Source organism: Aplidium turbinatum, chromosome 2 (assembly GCF_918807975.1).
Source record: "Aplidium turbinatum chromosome 2, kaAplTurb1.1, whole genome shotgun sequence".
In the NCBI taxonomy this organism is placed as follows: Eukaryota; Metazoa; Chordata; class Ascidiacea; order Aplousobranchia; family Polyclinidae; genus Aplidium; species Aplidium turbinatum.
In genome coordinates this window covers 26,043,343-26,061,987 of record NC_137473.1, presented here as the reverse complement: position 1 = coordinate 26,061,987, position 18,645 = coordinate 26,043,343, and the positions used below count along the sequence as shown (strand labels likewise).

The following is an 18,645-nucleotide window of genomic DNA, read 5'->3' as shown; positions in this document are numbered from 1 at the left end:
CTACCCTGTTTCTAGGAAATGAGACATAAAACAGGAAGATGATGATGATGATGTGCTGACTCAAATGTTGAATCAACCCAAAGTTAACTTACTTTTCCTCCCCGTGAGTTATTCAACGTGGATTACCGTAACAGCGTGTGCGTATCGCGTTGTTCGCTTTATCGCTACTTTTGGCATTACATTACATCACAACAAATCAAACAGTGTGGTCGGGATAGACTACTCAAGTATATTTTTCGCTTCTTGTTTTACATATTTTGGCACAATTTTTTTCGTAATAAACGTTCACAGCAATTGCCGAGGCAATTTTAACTTTTGCCGTTTGGCCCTGACAACGTTTTTGTAGGGGTTTGCAGTTACGAGTTAGGGCTGTAATAGTTAAATTATCGAACGATATTGAAATAAATATCGATATTGAAAAGATATCGTATCGAAAATTCGATATATCGCCCAACTCTAGTCCATTCCTTGGAAGGCCAGTCGTCCACGGATGACATCAAAAGCATTTAAACTTTTTGGTGTGATTATTCCTTTTGTGTGCTCTTCTGTTTTAATGAAGCCCAGCTGTGCGAAAATTGGTTCTTTGTAGTGCGATGTCTAGCACATAAGATTATGGAATTACAGACACTTGTCTTTGTTTTGATCGCATGCGTCTGTCTCACCTTTGCTTCATTTTGCCTTTGAACATTGCAGACAATAATGCGAAGCAAAAAAGAGACATTCTCTTTTCGCTAACGGGTATAATTATACGATTAAATGAATGAAGTATGCAAACTAGAAGCAAATCCTGATGCTTTTATCCGACTTATTCTTTGAAGCGGTATGCGCTTAACCAATGTTTTTACTTAACATCAGATTAGATTTGGTTTGGGATTTCAGGTTTTGATTCAAATAAACGATTGATACGTTTAAGCAGTATACTATTAACCGATTTCGTCTGTATTGTTAATTGGCTCAAACGGCGAAATACAAACTGCCATACGGCATAGACGTTGACAACTCAACGTAGCCTAGGTTATTTCATCTATAAAAGAAACCCGTTGTGTCGAATAGCACAAAATGTGTGTTGCGAAATGTTTGATGCCAGGCGTTGGAACTTCGATGAAAGCATTCTCTCACAGTGTTCAAAATGGCGGCGCTGATGCCTTGGGAGTTTCCCGTGTGAAGCGTCGCTTTTAGACCTTGCTTTGAAGTACCTGGCGCAAGCAAGGTTACTTAAGTCAGTACTTTTATGATTGCATCACGTGATGCCCCCCCCCCCCCGATTGTTCTTCGACCTGACGACGTTTAGTCCTCTCTCAGTTTTTTTTTCTTTTTTCGTAAGTCACAACGTTTGTCGAATAGTGATGGTGCATGTCGAGTGACCTCATCTCCGAAAAAGGCAAGAATTGCAGCCCTGGTCAGGTAATAGCCATTACAGCATGTATCACCCTAATTGGGATCATCAGAAATTTCTTATTCAAATGGAATTCTGTGTATGAATGTCTTTGAAGGTCTCTAGTTTTAAACTGAGGGAGGAGATCTGCCTGACTACCTGAGCTGCTGCTATGCTGCGACGATCCTTTGTCCATTACTACTTGATCTATCTGCACTGTCTAAGTATCAAAGGATCGGTCAACAGTCTGAATATTTTAATAGAAATCAATTTCATGAGAGGCCGCAGCCCTCACATCGTCAGTCTAGAATGAAACAAGTTACGGTTCGTGCAAAGAAAACAAAAATATACGCACTATGACGTAATAAGAATAAAAAAAAGGCGTGAATGCCACGGGAATGCATAGTAGTGGAGTCAAAATAGTGGTGTAGTTTGTGTAATGTTTATTCTGAGATTCTGAGATTATTATTATGGTGATTGTTACGAGTTGATTATGAGAGTTGTGCTATGAGTTGTGAATTGGTATAGTTGATGCAGAAATTAGAGTTATTTGAGAAGCCGTTCGTTAAAGTTCTTCAAGAAGTCAGATTATCATTTCACTGTAGAATTATTCGACATTTAATTGACTGCTTTTCGGTTTGACCCATTAAACTACGTCATTGAATCTTTCCAAGTCTTTTTCCTGGTAAGAGATAGAAAGAAATCGTGACATTGTGAAAATATATATATATCTTAGGAGCAGCCCTCTTGTTGCAACGATCGATCCGCAATGAAGGTCAAACTAACGCAAATCTGAACTTGGAAACAATTGATTTAGGATTTTTTTTAAATAATTTGCAGGCAGCCAGCCCGAGCTAAATTCACAAAGGGGCGCCGCCCTCCCACCCCCTGGAGTCGGCGCCTATGTTCTCTGATATCAGCAAAGATTGCAGTGACGAAATGATACACAGTTCTGGGAGAAATTCAAAGGCTTACTTTAGATTTGATTTAGGCTTGTAGATTGCTATTTTAAGTAGGTCTACCGGTAGCCTACGCTTAGGCTCTACACACCTGCTTCACTTCATTTTTGCTGTGTAGGCTTTTTCAAATCGAATTCTCTGGACTATACTAAAAGGACAGGCTTTGGTTTCTTAAAGGATATTAAAACTGTTTCCTACAAAATTTGATTTACCTGAGCCGTATTGAAGTTTAGTTTGCTGTTCTATTTATCTTTTGTTAGCATGTCAGTGTAATTTTTATCTTGGTTCCACACACCATAGGCTTCAAACAGTTTTTGCCTTGGATTTGTGACCCAGAAAGCTTGGAAAACACTAAGTCCTATTTTGAACATTACCAAGCTAAAGCATGGGAGTGAGCAGTGATAAGAATTGTCCAGGCCATTACTCAGTATCATATAAACTGTACTTTGTCCTTACCGCCTTGCCTATACAAAGCTAGGTAATTTAATTTTTTAATTACAGAGATTAAATTGAATAAATTACTAAGTGAATTTTGTAATGGCTATAGTGTGGTCAAAGCCAACATTTAGTTTATATTAAGCTTTTCCATACAAAAGCATAACATTAAATAAACCAATAAGGCGGATAAAGCCAACATCGAGATTATATTAGGTTTTACCATACAAACCTAATCTCTCTCTCTCTCTCTGTAGGTATCATGGCTGATACAGCCCTCGATGTACAATGATGTTCCAGTTTGATCGATCTCGTGCGTCTTGCCAAATTTTAGTAGGGTTTTTGATTTGTGGTTGAAAATTGTGCAAAAATGTGAATCTTTGAGCTCCTCTTGACCGCTTTCCTATTATTTTTCCACTTAAAGATAAATCTTCAAGTTCGCCTTTCCTTATGCTGTGACCCAAACAAACCTAATACATATTTTATAACTAGTTATCTGGCAAAACCAAATATACGCCATATTTTAATAAACAAACAAAAACCTGGCTTAAATTTTATTTATAAAAATTTTGTTTGCTTGTCCGCTCCAGCCTTCCAAAAGTCAACTTCGAGTGTTTTACCTTGTTAATTTTACAGCTATAAACACAAAAAGTCGTTTATCTCGAAAACTTGAAAATGGCGGATATTAGGTTGTGACAAATCACCGGAGAGCTGGACACAACCACAAAATTGTGTTTAAGAAATAATAAGTTGTAAACTAATACGAAAAAACAAAAACAACTGTGTTTAATTATTTAATGGGTTATGTCAGTGGTTGAGAGTTAAGTGGTAAACCAAAGTGCAAAAACAATAAAACTTGTCTGTGATTAAACAAAAGTTGCTTGTATTTTTAATTTCATGTTTTTAATGTTGCATATTTAATGTTGCATATTACTCTTAGAGTTGATTCAATGCATGTACCAATGCAGTAGAACACCATGGGATATGCTGTTTGCAGACGACTTTGTGTTGTGTACAGAAGAAGCAGAGCAGAGGCTGGAAACTTGGAGAACAGGGATATGAAAATAAGCAGGCAAAAGACAGAATATCTCAAACCCCAGAGGTCAACAAGTACAATTACAAGGGTGGTGGTAAAACAAGTGAAATAGTTCAAATATCTTAATTTGACAGTCGAGGAGAACAGAACAAGCATTGCAGAGGTAAGGAAATGTCAGGCAGGATGGGAGATAGATGATAATAACAGAAGTCATGCACGGCCTACTAGAACACGGCCAAATATGTTGCTATTTGAGGAAATTTCTAGGAGTCTGAATTGTTACAATCATAGCTATGACAAACCTATCATCTCCCAATTTCCAAAAGTAAGTAAAATGAGCAATATTTGCATCTAGACATATTTTTGGCTTGTTTAACCGGAGATTAGATATGTATGTTAAGCACAACTTATGCAATAATAATGTAAAATATGTAAAATTTTCCAGCTACATCCTGGAGGTAGTCTCATCATACAGTCGTTAGGTTTTTTGTATAGCAGGATTTTTGCCAATAGCCACATTTTACTTGCAAAATTAAACTTGGTGGAAAACAAAACGAAGTAAAATTTAAATTAGCACATCAAATGAACCGCTTACAACATAGAATTGACAAAAAATCCTTGATATTTTAAATGGAACATGCAATTTCACCAAAAGCGACACACCAAACGATACTACCTCCAGGTTGCAGTTGGAAAATTTTACATTGTTATTGCATAAGTTGTGCTTAACATACATACCTAATCTCCGGTTAAACAAGCCAAACATATGTCTAGGTACAAATATTGCTTATTTTACTTACTTCTGGAAATGGTAAGATGACAGGTTTGTCATGGCTATATTTGTAACAATTCAGACTCTTAGAAATTTCCTCAAATAGCAACATATTTGGCCGTGTTCTAGTAGGCCGTGGACTTAGCAATTCAGTTTTACACACCAATATCTCGAAAACCATATACATTGGGGCACAATTTTTTGTCAGGGGATGTATGAAGACTTTAAACGTAAAAAATACAAAATAGTCATTTTTGGCAAAATGGCAGATATTAAGTTTACCAAAATCACGACAGAGCTAAGCTTTGCAAAGGTTTGTGCTAAGTGGATTCCAAGAAAACTTCCAGATTCGTACAAACAGGCCTACGTTGAAGATTGTTTGGACTCATAAATTTATCAATTGTTTTGATTGGCCACTGTCTCCATTCAACCACCTCCCATACACCTCGCATTACATCAATTTTTTTATCTTTAGCAGAAAAAGTGAGGGTGTGCAGTAAAGATGCAACAAACCCAAAATTTTTATCCGCACACCGCACCGCAACTGAATCACCTATCCGCATACCGCACACCGCAATTTATCTGGAACTTTGACACTACACTGCACACCGCAAATTACAAAGTTTAAAAAAAATATTTCAACTCGTTATTTTTTAGAAAGTCAATTGTTGCAAAAAAACACCCATGGCATATAACTGGTAACCTACCGGTACAGTTGTGCACTAATTGACTAGACTAACAAGTAACAAGATCATATTGTCTTATCAGCAATGCATCTAAGTTCTAAGACATCATGCTTTTTCAAATAGAATGTTCCTGGATCCAGTATCAGGACTATTGAACCCTATTTGTAAGCAATAATGCAATTTTAATGTCAGTGGTTGTATGAACTACACACTGCACAGACAGACAAGACGTCAAGAGTATTATAAAACTTATATACCGGTATAGCCTGAACTCACTGGGCTAACTGTTATAGTAACTAATGCTGTAGTTGCGCTAGGCCTATAGCCTGGTAAATGGGAGCTGAGCTTATCAGCTGTGCTATTAACCAAAAACACTCATACAACTTCCCTCACAAGCCAGCCCCAAAAACCCTGTCAACTGCAAGCCATTTGCATAGCTTTCCTGCTTAGGGTTTCCGAAAAAAAAACTGATCCGTTTTTCCAATTTAAATTTGAAGTTTCATAACTAATATTACTTGAAAGTTTACGCGGCAAGCGGCGCGGCTTTGTCATTTCAACTTTCCACGCGGCATGCGACAAAAAAGTCAAAAGCGTACGCGGCGCCGCTTGCATCACTAGTGTGCAGTGTGCACTTTTTATAATGATATTATAGATGTTAAGAAGCTGTAATGAATAATTGAAACTGCAGCTTGATTAATATTGCAAGGCTTGCATACATGCCCTTGTTCATCAAGGGACAGTTTGATTGATTGATTGAATCTTTATCCTCGAACTGGGAAAGCTTCTTGCAGAGCTTAATCCTGGCAGTTTTGCATAGCCTACTTGTAGAGGTTTGAATCACCGACGCAGGCCCTGTCACCGAGATTGACAGAGTGAAGTTTTCGATTGTTGAAGTCTTGTTGCCGGGGAATTATTCCATTCATTAGATGCCGTTGAATGGAGAGCAGTCCTTAACGTGCGTTAAGCGCACACCCTGAGAGTCGAACCAGCGCTGCTTGATCTTGAAGCTTCTTCCAGATGTGACGCACTAACCCATTGGGCTATCGGGGCGGACAGTTGATGTTGAGAAACAAGAAGGTTATATTGAAAAGTTTTAAAGGTTATATTGAGTTTTGGATTTTCAAGGCTTTCTTGCGATGTGTAATTGTGTATATATATATATATATTGTATTTATAATGCATGTTGCAAAAAAATACCTAGATCAGGCATCTTTATGACTGATCTTTGTCACTTGTGCATATTATATAAAATGACTTATATTAAATAATTTGCTAGTCAGGTACAGGGCTGCCGTTTTTTCTTTCTTGTCGAACGACCAAAAATTCTGCGTTTGTTTGTCGTATAGTAATATGATGTCACAAGAGCTATTTAGGCTATACCTTAGCTTAGGCAATAGTCTCGGTCAGTACGTAAATGGTTATGCACGTACCTGTACGCAAACACAGTTAGGAGCGAAATATGCAAGTTACCAAGAAACACAGCAAAGATAAAGTGAAAAATGAACTGCAGATAAAAGAAAACAGAAAAATACTACGATAAGACAAAACAACGGCGTAATGTTACAGCGTTTAAGGTGTGCCGAGATGGCAAACAAGCCTCTTTTAGTAAGCCTGCAACTTCAGCGCCAGATCTTTCGATTGTTGGTGGTACTTCAACATGAGGAGGTCGTTTCAACTTCCTGATGAGCTTAAACATCTAGTGAAGCCATGTTATCGCCAGGGCCTGACCTTATATTTGCAGATGAAAGCCCACCGACCTAACTTGAACTGCTTCTTGGTTCTGCTTGGGCTAATTCAGAAACGTTATCACTGTCTCGTCGAGAAAAGAATATATTGATGCGTTGTTCCTTATGCACATGAACGGGTTTATCTATAAATTTTATTGTTGAAAAGTAAAAACGTAGTAGGCGCATTTTACTAAGCATGGTTTTGCTTACCACTATTAAATTAAACATGTTCAAATTTGAGAATGCTTTGCGACGTTAGGCTACTAAACGCTATTAGCCGGAAGTTTACCTGGATGATAAGTTCCAAAGTGACGTGGCAATTCTTCTCTCGATAGCTCCTTCAAACAGATCCCGCACTTCACTCGCTGTTTGCTGAACCTTAACTGCTTCTCAGTAAGACCAACCGAAGCTTTTGCCATCCGTGTTGTCGGAGGATTCTTTCGTTTTTTAGTCATTATAGGATACTGACTAACTGAAGACTATCCTATCGGGTCTGCTACTATTCGGTGAAGGAACGTTCAAATATTACGTAACTCCTTCGAGGGGGGAGGGGGAGGTTATGCAAAGCGTTACGTTACCGTCACGTCGGGTGGAGAAGAGGTTCAAGCAAAACGTTACGTAACGCTTTCGAGTACGGAATGGTAGTTTTTTGTGCTGAATTTGTAGCGAAAAACCGTAGGGGAGGGGGGTCAAAAATTCGGAAAAAAAAGCGTTACATAATATTTGAACGTTCCCAGAGTCCGATTCGGTGAGAGCCTTTTTCGGAGAGTTTCCTATTCGGTGATTTTTTGAAGGTACCGTAGCCTAATTATCATTGCTGCTTTTACATTGTTTTAATGTCGCTAAACGTTGAAATAAGACCCTAATCCTTAACCCCTAACCTTAAAACGGCAATGCTAATTAGGCTACGGTACCCGATAATTTAAAAAAAAAATCACCGAATAGGGAACTCACCAAAACGGGCCGTTCCGTATCCTATCTGTAGTTGGGCAAAGCTATGCTGTTCTTACAACTTGCCTATTTTCTTGCCTTGTCCACTCCGAGTGACTACGGTACCTACTATTCTTCTAGAAGCGAACTGTTATATATAGTGACCTTTCTTATCTGTGTTTCTGATTCTGAACATCTGGTCTGAAACTAGGCTATTTTCTTGATGTAAAAAACTTGCGTAATAAGTAGGCTTTATTGTGTTCTTTTATTTTGTGCTTCTGCGATTATTTTCCAATCACCTGCTTTTAGTTATATAATAAAAGGAAATCTTAAATTTGTTTTCGTCATCATGCACTGGCTACATAAATCCATCATTGTTAAATCTTTCAAAGGATGGCATCTCGCCTGGTGCGAGACAAATTTCCTGCAGATGTCCAGACTTCTCAGCCAGCAAACTTGTTTTGTACATGCCATGCATTGTGATTGAACGTCTGCAGACGTTGAATCAATTTTTAAACGACGGGTTTTGCTAGCTGGGTTGTGTGCTTTTGTGAATGTGCAAAATCGCCCATTACGTAATCACAGAAACTCTTTTAATGGAAGGAAGTCAAGTTGCAACCGTGTTTATCTGTCTACTCTTCTTTATTCACATTGCAAAACATTTCTGCAATCTTGGAACAACAAGTGCATAAGTCAGACATATATACAAACTTGCAAACACGTAGACAACTAAAAGTAGCCTACTTCAGTTATTTTATTTATAAAAGAAACCCGTTGTGTCAAATAGCACAAACCGTGTCCGTGTGTGGCGAAATGTTTGATGGCAGGCATTAGAACTTCAATCAAAGCATTTTCCCGCAGTGTTCGAAATCTTCTGGAAAAGAACTCCTTTCCATAAAAATAGCGGCTTTTTTCATCTGTATTTCTGAACATCTAGTCGGAAACTAGGCTGTTTTCTACATGTGAAAAATTTTCATAGCAAGTATCCAACAGTCATTTTACCAGAGCAATACAGACGAAATCGGTTAATTGAATCACCTATTTGCCAGACGTTTTGATACGATTATACGATTGATTCGTTTAACCAATTTACTAAAAAAAAGGTATATTGTGAATGGGCGTAATTGTTGGAAAGATGTCTGTGCTGACTAGGCTGCAACGCACATTACAACTGATGCTTCCTACAACTGTTTACAATTCTGGTTAAACTTTAAAGAGTTTAAATACTAGTTCTGTGTTACATAACACTATGCTGTATGTTCCAGCCAGCAAAACTGATCCATTTTACATTGATTTATTATCTGCAGACGTTGAAACAATGTAAAAAAGACCAGCTTTGCTGAATTGGCTGAGCAGGTATGATCAAAGCATTTTTCTGCAAACTGCAGCAATCGGACTTCTTTTAATCTCACCGATCTCTGTGACGTCACAACGCGAACTTAGACGTTGACGTTTTTGATTCAAGCATTCTATTTTTAGCTCGTACCAACTGTGTAGTTTTGAGTATGGAACGTGGCCTACGAAAATAGTGGTATGGTAGAAAAACACGGCTCACACTCATTGTTTTGAAATCGCAAAGTTTTTTTTCAAGTCTTTTGCGCTGTCTGGTAAAATAATTAGTTTGCAATGTTCTTCAACTGAACGAAACTGCACAAATGAAATTATGCACTGCATTTCACAACACTAGGCTACTTTTTTTCAGCAATTTAAAAAAAAATTCTCCAAAGTTTTCTGGTAAAAACTTTTGGACATGCTTTCCAACGCTTCCCTCTTAAGCCGAAATAATTTGATCATGTCCATTCTAGTGTTGGGCAATATTGAAAAAAACAAAATGATATGATCTTTGAAAAAATACTCCATATTTCGATACTTTTCGATATTTTTGTTCTAATTAAGAAAAGAGTTTCTCAGTCTTCGACATTAGTGCCGGTCATTGCCGAGGTGATTGCCGACGCAGATGCATGAATGGCGCATTAGCGTTGGTAATAAAAATGCCGAAGCCAAACGAGCGCTTGTAAGGTTAGGGTTAGACATTCCTCCCAGTTGTTATGCCACAGCTATAGATTTGCTCCTTAGTCAGCACCCTGATGGAGCTCAGCGAAAGAGGCGTGTGGATGGGTATCAAAGCACAAAAGCGGCAAAACGTGGACGCTTCATTGCGAACGGCGAAGACAGTGTAGATTTACAGCCAAGCGATGAGCCTCTTGAATTGATGTGTCCGATTCCAGTGATGACAAGACAACCTCATCCTCAGATACAGCATCTGATGATTCCGATTCTGACAGCTAGTTCTTCATCAAACAGAATTTGTGTTGCTCGCAGTATCCCAATTGTGCCGAAATTATGTTAGTGCATACGTAAATCGAGGCAATCTTCTCGCAGGGAGCTATTAATTTGTTACCGGTACTTGGTTGAGCAATTAACGTTATTTTATGACAATTCAACGTCGCTAGATGTCGAATTAATGTAAAACAAACGTAAATTTCTTATTGGGCATTGTTGTTACGCATTATAACCCGCCGGGAAAATTAAATCGATTTGTGTCAGGAGTGTGATGTTGTTTTCAAGTGAATGCTGGGCAGTGACAAAAGAGGTACTGGGAAGAATTAAACGAAATGACAACGCAATGATACGGTGGATCTGCAACATCAGACCGCAAGAGAACCAGTACACCAGCTCAGACACTCTACTCGCCAGGCTGGGCTTGCGAAAGATTGAAGATGACCTCCGATTCAACCGTCTCCGCTGGTTTGGACATGTTGAAAGGAGTAGCGGATGGATAAATCAATGCCGAGATGTGCCAGTAGCTAGTACAAAGAAGCCTGGACGTCCCAGGAAGACATGGAGTGACACCGTAAACGATGACAGGAAGCGGTGGCAGATGACCAACACTAGCCCCCTAGATCGTGATGAATGGAGACTGAGGATGTGCCTTGCCAGACCCCGTCCTACCCTGTTTCTAGGAAATGAGACGTAAAACAGGAAGATGATGATGATGATGTGCTGACTCAAATGTTGAATCAACCCAAAGTTAACTTACTTTTCCTCCCCGTGAGTTATTCAACGTGGATTACCGTAACAGCGTGTGCGTATCGCGTTGTTCGCTTTATCGCTACTTTTGGCATTACATTACATCACAACAAATCAAACAGTGTGGTCGGGATAGACTACTCAAGTATATTTTTCGCTTCTTGTTTTACATATTTTGGCACAATTTTTTTCGTAATAAACGTTCACAGCAATTGCCGAGGCAATTTTAACTTTTGCCGTTTGGCCCTGACAACGTTTTTGTAGGGGTTTGCAGTTACGAGTTAGGGCTGTAATAGTTAAATTATCGAACGATATTGAAATAAATATCGATATTGAAAAGATATCGTATCGAAAATTCGATATATCGCCCAACTCTAGTCCATTCCTTGGAAGGCCAGTCGTCCACGGATGACATCAAAAGCATTTAAACTTTTTGGTGTGATTATTCCTTTTGTGTGCTCTTCTGTTTTAATGAAGCCCAGCTGTGCGAAAATTGGTTCTTTGTAGTGCGATGTCTAGCACATAAGATTATGGAATTACAGACACTTGTCTTTGTTTTGATCGCATGCGTCTGTCTCACCTTTGCTTCATTTTGCCTTTGAACATTGCAGACAATAATGCGAAGCAAAAAAGAGACATTCTCTTTTCGCTAACGGGTATAATTATACGATTAAATGAATGAAGTATGCAAACTAGAAGCAAATCCTGATGCTTTTATCCGACTTATTCTTTGAAGCGGTATGCGCTTAACCAATGTTTTTACTTAACATCAGATTAGATTTGGTTTGGGATTTCAGGTTTTGATTCAAATAAACGATTGATACGTTTAAGCAGTATACTATTAACCGATTTCGTCTGTATTGTTAATTGGCTCAAACGGCGAAATACAAACTGCCATACGGCATAGACGTTGACAACTCAACGTAGCCTAGGTTATTTCATCTATAAAAGAAACCCGTTGTGTCGAATAGCACAAAATGTGTGTTGCGAAATGTTTGATGCCAGGCGTTGGAACTTCGATGAAAGCATTCTCTCACAGTGTTCAAAATGGCGGCGCTGATGCCTTGGGAGTTTCCCGTGTGAAGCGTCGCTTTTAGACCTTGCTTTGAAGTACCTGGCGCAAGCAAGGTTACTTAAGTCAGTACTTTTATGATTGCATCACGTGATGCCCCCCCCCCCCGATTGTTCTTCGACCTGACGACGTTTAGTCCTCTCTCAGTTTTTTTTTCTTTTTTCGTAAGTCACAACGTTTGTCGAATAGTGATGGTGCATGTCGAGTGACCTCATCTCCGAAAAAGGCAAGAATTGCAGCCCTGGTCAGGTAATAGCCATTACAGCATGTATCACCCTAATTGGGATCATCAGAAATTTCTTATTCAAATGGAATTCTGTGTATGAATGTCTTTGAAGGTCTCTAGTTTTAAACTGAGGGAGGAGATCTGCCTGACTACCTGAGCTGCTGCTATGCTGCGACGATCCTTTGTCCATTACTACTTGATCTATCTGCACTGTCTAAGTATCAAAGGATCGGTCAACAGTCTGAATATTTTAATAGAAATCAATTTCATGAGAGGCCGCAGCCCTCACATCGTCAGTCTAGAATGAAACAAGTTACGGTTCGTGCAAAGAAAACAAAAATATACGCACTATGACGTAATAAGAATAAAAAAAAGGCGTGAATGCCACGGGAATGCATAGTAGTGGAGTCAACACTAGGTCAAAAGTAAATACATAATTGGTAGAAAATAGACAAATTATTTCACTGCAGGTAAAATCATGGATTGAATATTAATGGTGGCTTTAATCTTGTGAAGCCATTTGTCTTCACAAGCATCAAGGCGGTCTAAACTAGGTTGTTCAAGAAAAGTAAAACTGAAACAGTTGGACAGAGGCGGTTTATTGCTCAGATCATGGAAATTGGCGAAATGCTTAAGTAAAGCTGCACTGTCACTATTTTTAGAGAGGTCAAATTTATTTCAGATATTACGGTGGCCTGTCCAACAAACAGAAAATTTATTCACAGTTTGGCCGACGTACTGTTCTTTACATATGTTACAGGTTGCTACGTAAATACCATAGTTACTACAATCTAATTGTTGCTTGAGTTTAAAAACTGATCTTACCTACCCGCTGATCTTCGCAAAAGCCTCGTTAGATTAAGGGAACTCACAAATGACAAAAAAATCGTTATTTGCAAGTCAGACAAAGATGGAAAAGTGATAATAATTGATTACAAGGATTACTACCAAATTATGCTAAACCAACTGCAACAATTCGAAAACCTCCCTTTCAATTCTAATACCATTGATAAACACATGGACAGCATTTGGCGCTACTGCGAGGAAGCTCTTCCCTCTTTGCATAAGACTGGTGTAATTGATGATAAGATATTATTCCACACGACGGCTCTCAAACTGAGAGGGTCTTTCTACCACAAAGCCACTGGACTACAAGCCAAACATTTCAGAAACACTTGTACTGCCTATTGTTATCCACTTTTCAAGACACACAAAATCGAACCGGATAAACTATCCACTATCTCCATTCTCCATCCAAGATATCCCAGTCCGGTTACTCCAATCTGCAGGTATGATTACAACGTCACGTGCCACTGCCTTTCTGGAAGAACTTTTAGGACCAATCAGTAAAACATTTTGTCAAACACAACCGAATGAATACTGCCGAGACAGTAAACACTACATAAAAGAACTGATAGCTTGGCAAATCATAACCGCAGACACCATTGAAGATTGTTTAAAAACGTCAACACTCCACATTGTCGCAGCAGATGTCAAAGCGCTGTATCCGTCACTTAAACGCAGTGTAGTCAATGAAGCCTTGGAAAACGCACTTGCAACGCAGACTACCTACACTGCAGAAGCTAGAAAGACAATGATTCAGTTGAATGAATTTTGCATGAATAATGTTGTAACCCAGTATGGGAAAAACTTCTTCACCCAAACTGATGGGATTGTCACAGGTGACAATCATTGCGTTTCCCTGGCAAACATCACCGTGCATTATATCCTTCAAACTTCAAAAACTATCCTGCAAGAAGCTTGTGTATTTAAAAGGTTCATCGATGACATTATTTGGATATCAGTTGGTACGACTACTACAAACTCAATCAAATCCGCACTGAGAGAAAGTTTCGCAAAATTTGATTTAGATCTTACATTCTGGCAAACCGACACTACGCAAGAGTCAGGCACGGTGGAATTTCTGGATGTCAACCATTGTATCAGTCATAATACAAAGTTCAAGTTTGTGACAAAGGATTTTGTCAAAGGTACTGCGTTAGATCGATGCTTCATTAATGGCGCCTCGCATCACCCATTGACGACTTTCAAGTCAATCGTTTACAGCGAAGCCTTGCAGCTACGCCATCTGAACGAATGTGACGAGGACTTCCTATCTAGCCTTCAGCGTCTAAAAGATAGAGCACTCAGATCCGACTTCCCTGAAGACATGACATCCGATGTAATTGCACTTGCTTTGAACTGGAAAGATAGATTTAACACAAAAAAACTGGAAAATAAAAAGAACCGCATTGCATTAGCTACAGCATTCCCCAAATTGTTGAAGCTTACAGAAAAAGAAAAACAATTAAAACCGAATGCCATGGTTACGTATACCAGACCTAAAACCATTGGAAATCAGCTGACCAATTATAAAAAGTTGTCGAAGGATACAGTACAGTCGGAACTATGCGGGTCTTCTAGACCCTGCCGACACTGCGCCCTTTGTGGGAATTTCGGCACACATAACATTTCTATGATCAAACACACTAATGTTTTAAACACCCCCCATAAAGTTTTTAAACTCAAGCAACAATTAGATTGTAGTAACTATGGTATTTACGTAGCAACCTGTAACGTATGTAATGAACAGTACGTCGGCCAAACTGTGAATAAATTTTCTGTTTGTTGGACAGGCCACCGTAATATCTGGAATAAATTTGACCTCTCTAAAAATAATGACAGTGCAGCTTTACTTAAGCATTTCGCCAATTTCCATGATCTGAGCAATAAACCGCCTCTGTCCAACTGTTTCAGTTTTACTTTTCTTGAACAACCTAGTTTAGACCGCCTTGACGCTTGTGAAGACAAATGGCTTCACAAGATTAAAGCCACCATTAATATTCAATCCATGATTTTACCTGCAGTGAAATAATTTGTCTATTTTCTACCAATTATGTATTTACTTTTGACCTAGTGTTGACTCCACTACTATGCATTCCCGTGGCATTCACGCCTTTGTTTTATTCTTATTACGTCATAGTGCGTATATTTTTGTTTTCTTTGCACGAACCGTAACTTGTTTCATTCTAGACTGACGATGTGAGGGCTGCGGCCTCTCATGAAATCGATTTCTATTAAAATATTCAGACTGTTGACCGATCCTTTGATACTTAGACAGTGCAGGAATTCTGTGTAAATAGATTTTATTTGAAGAAAAACCTTCTAATGATCTTAATTAATGTGAAACAGGCTTTAAAGGTTTTTAACTGATTAGCAAAGTTATATTTGATATTTCTCTATGCTTGACTTTTTTGCTTGGCATTGAAAACTTATTGTAGCACTTGTTTAAAAGAGAATTTATTTTGTTGAAAATGGCTTGCATTTTAATCTTTTAGGAAGGGATTGAGTTTCTTGAAAAAGAATTGACAGAAAAAGTTACAGCAGTTGCAAAAGAAGAAGTAGAGAATAGTGCCGGTGATGCCCCAGCAGTCACAAAGAATGGAGACTCTCCACCTAACATGCCAAAGGAAAACACCATGGTAACCACAGCAGAAGTAAGCATTGTGCTGTAGAACATTAAATGCACAATTGCACATTATTATAAATACAGGTTCCATAGCAATCTATTCTATATATATACAGTTATACACAGGTCTTGTAAATTTCAAGTTAAACAGGCCGCTGTTATTTGGGTCCACGTCTTTTAGGTGCAGACAGTTAGGCGCCCGTCAAATAGGCGTTGCACACTGTGGCGTCAAGATATTTTGGTGCGGAGCACTGTGGCGCCGGTCATTTAGGTGCTATTTCTAGTAAAGTCCTTTTCAAACAAAAGAGCTAAGTTGATTCTTTGCTGCACTCGGTACATGACAACTGGGCGAGACAAACTGGGCAAAACCCACTTAGGCAAGACCAGGTGGGCGACGGACCAAGTGGGCGACGATAGCGAAAGTTTAGTGGTGGTTGGTGACATATATAATTTATCTTGTTGCTTTGCGGCATCACGGTTTATCGTGAAGCTTAAGAGAAACCCCTCAGAAAAGCGACAAACGAATGGCCAAAGAGTGGTTGAAGTCATTGAAGCTTGTCAGTCGTTATAAAGTCATATTTTCTGTTTTAAATCATAAAATATGACCTAATTTTTACTTTAAAATACAATGATTGATTTGTGGAAGGGAGGCAGTGAGAGTTCTCACGCTGAGTTTCACTTCATGAAGCATTGGAAGCAACATTTTCATTATTTTTTGTAGTCTAGTAATAGCGCTTGCTGTTTGATGTTAATTTGCATTGTGACATCATCTTGACACATTATTTCGCAACACACAATCCAATCTCTGAATATTATAAACACTTGCGGTAGGTCACTAGGTCAGCCAGTGCTGAGATCTTAACTACTAAGTAGCTGGTTTGGTAGGTACATGCATTAGACATTTGAATTTTTGCCGTTCATTTTCAAGCGAAACAGAAGTTTCTTGTTAGTTATTCGAGTTTGTTATTGTTCAAAATACATGTAAAAACTTACATACGAATCATCAACTACGGAGATTAGCATAAACTTGATGCTCTAAAAATAAAGTCATATATTTCAAAAAATAAAGTCATATTTTTCAATTTTTAGGTCATAAACAAAATGGCCCTAGTAATGACTGTCAGTCACAATGTGTTCTGAAAACTGCTGATGCGGCTACGCAGCTGTCGCAGGGTCTAGACTAGAGCATTCGGATTAAAAAATATCAGTTGACTTTAAGTGCCCAAGTTAAAATTATGACTTATGCCTCTTGAGAAGTCCCACATAGTCTGTGGTGGTGGATAGATATGTTGACGACACTTTTTGCATCATCAAAAAAAATGCATTAATAATTTTCACAAATACCTTAACAGCATTTCATCATCTATTCAATTTACCATAGAGCACTAGAGCAGGGCTACTCAACTGGTGGACCGCGGTCCGAATCCAGACCTTCTGGGTGTTGATAGTGGAACCTGAGGTTTTGGAAGATTAACCTCATTGCCACGTTTCAGGGCTTCTTAACCCATTAACCGCTGACTTTGCGTTGCTGCAACGCTAACTTTGAGCCTCTATAAACACATTTCAAAAGCAATTTTCTACAATATCTAAAAAACTGAATATTCTTGTCATTTGAACTCTAAATAAAGTGTTTAAAACCTTATTTAAAAAAATAAAACTTTTTGTATACTTAAACTCGACAGACAGACAGGCCACACCCTCGACATGAGGATTAATTCATGGCTTGTATCATCAAAATTGGTTGATGATGATGATGATTAAAATCATCGCTCTTTTACGACACTTTTCATGCATTTCGAGCGCATTTTGTTAGTCGTATTTCGATATGCATTAATTCAATAAAATAATTTCAAAAATTGGCTTAAAGTATAGTGTAGTGATGCTATAACATACCAATGTAAGCACATCTTCTAAATGTGTGAAGAGCCGGAGATATTTAAGTGCAAACTTTGCTGTACCATTTCTGCAACGTGTCAGCGTAAAACTGATACTTTATTATGCAGTGTAGTACACACGCACCGTTGTTTCGTAAAGAGATGCTGATTACAGGCGAAAACTTCTGTTTGTTTGCTAACAAAGCATTTACGAAACAATGAAGTGACAATTGACCTGATTCGCAAATGATTTCTGAGAATTATTAGCCAGTAACCAGTTGTCCAACTCTAAACGATACTCAGTTGTCTTACTGATGGCTTGACCGAAAATAGCTGGATTTTGTTTTCTGTCTCACACGATAACTGATTGTTACAAGAGGTAGGCCGAGCTACTGCTATTTTTTTGGAACGCATTACGTTACACTAAATTATGTCTCACCAGAAGTTTCTTACTGTAGAGGAGGTATTAGCCGCTTTCAAAAATATGGAATATTGTGAAGAAGATGAAATTGACATGGTCATAGCACCACCAGATCCTGCTGAAGTTAACGACAAAGAGGATATATATGGACGAAAACGATTTGACAGAAAGTGAAGCAGTACTACCAGACGCTGCAGGAGAGATTGAAATTCCATGCAACCCAGTACAAAGTGATGATGTGCCAATGACCCCAGTTCCGAAGAAAAAACGCAGCTTATCGGAAGTAAAATGGAGTAGAAAAAAGGCTTCTTTCTTATCTTCTCCTGTAAGCAAAGAAGCTGACAAGCTGGAAGATTTGGAAAGGAAATTGCTGGGAAAGTCACCAACGGAGGTATTCGAATTATTTTTCAATGAAGAAATGCTAAGTTTACTCATTGATCAAAGCGTTCTATACGCTTGACAAAATAATAGGCACGAATTTACTTGTTCGATTTCGGAAATGAAGTCATTCATGGGCTTCCTATTGATTACTGGCTACCACAAACTTCCACGAGAGGAAATGTATTGGTCCCTTGATCCTGACTGCAACACTGCTATAGTGTGTCAAGCGCTGAGCATGTGAATCATAACTGT

The 18,645-nt window shown here is 38.6% G+C and overlaps 1 protein-coding gene across 1 annotated transcript in view; it reads left to right on the top strand.

Moving 5' to 3' along the window:
• The window catches only part of LOC145765445 (uncharacterized), a 60,575-nt gene that overhangs the window by 14,215 nt on the left and 27,715 nt on the right, over positions 1–18,645 (top strand). Inside the window, exon 2 of the mRNA XM_082577266.1 lies at positions 15,587–15,745. Coding sequence (XP_082433392.1) covers positions 15,587–15,745 — 159 coding nt within the window. The remainder of the gene's footprint in view (positions 1–15,586; positions 15,746–18,645) is intronic.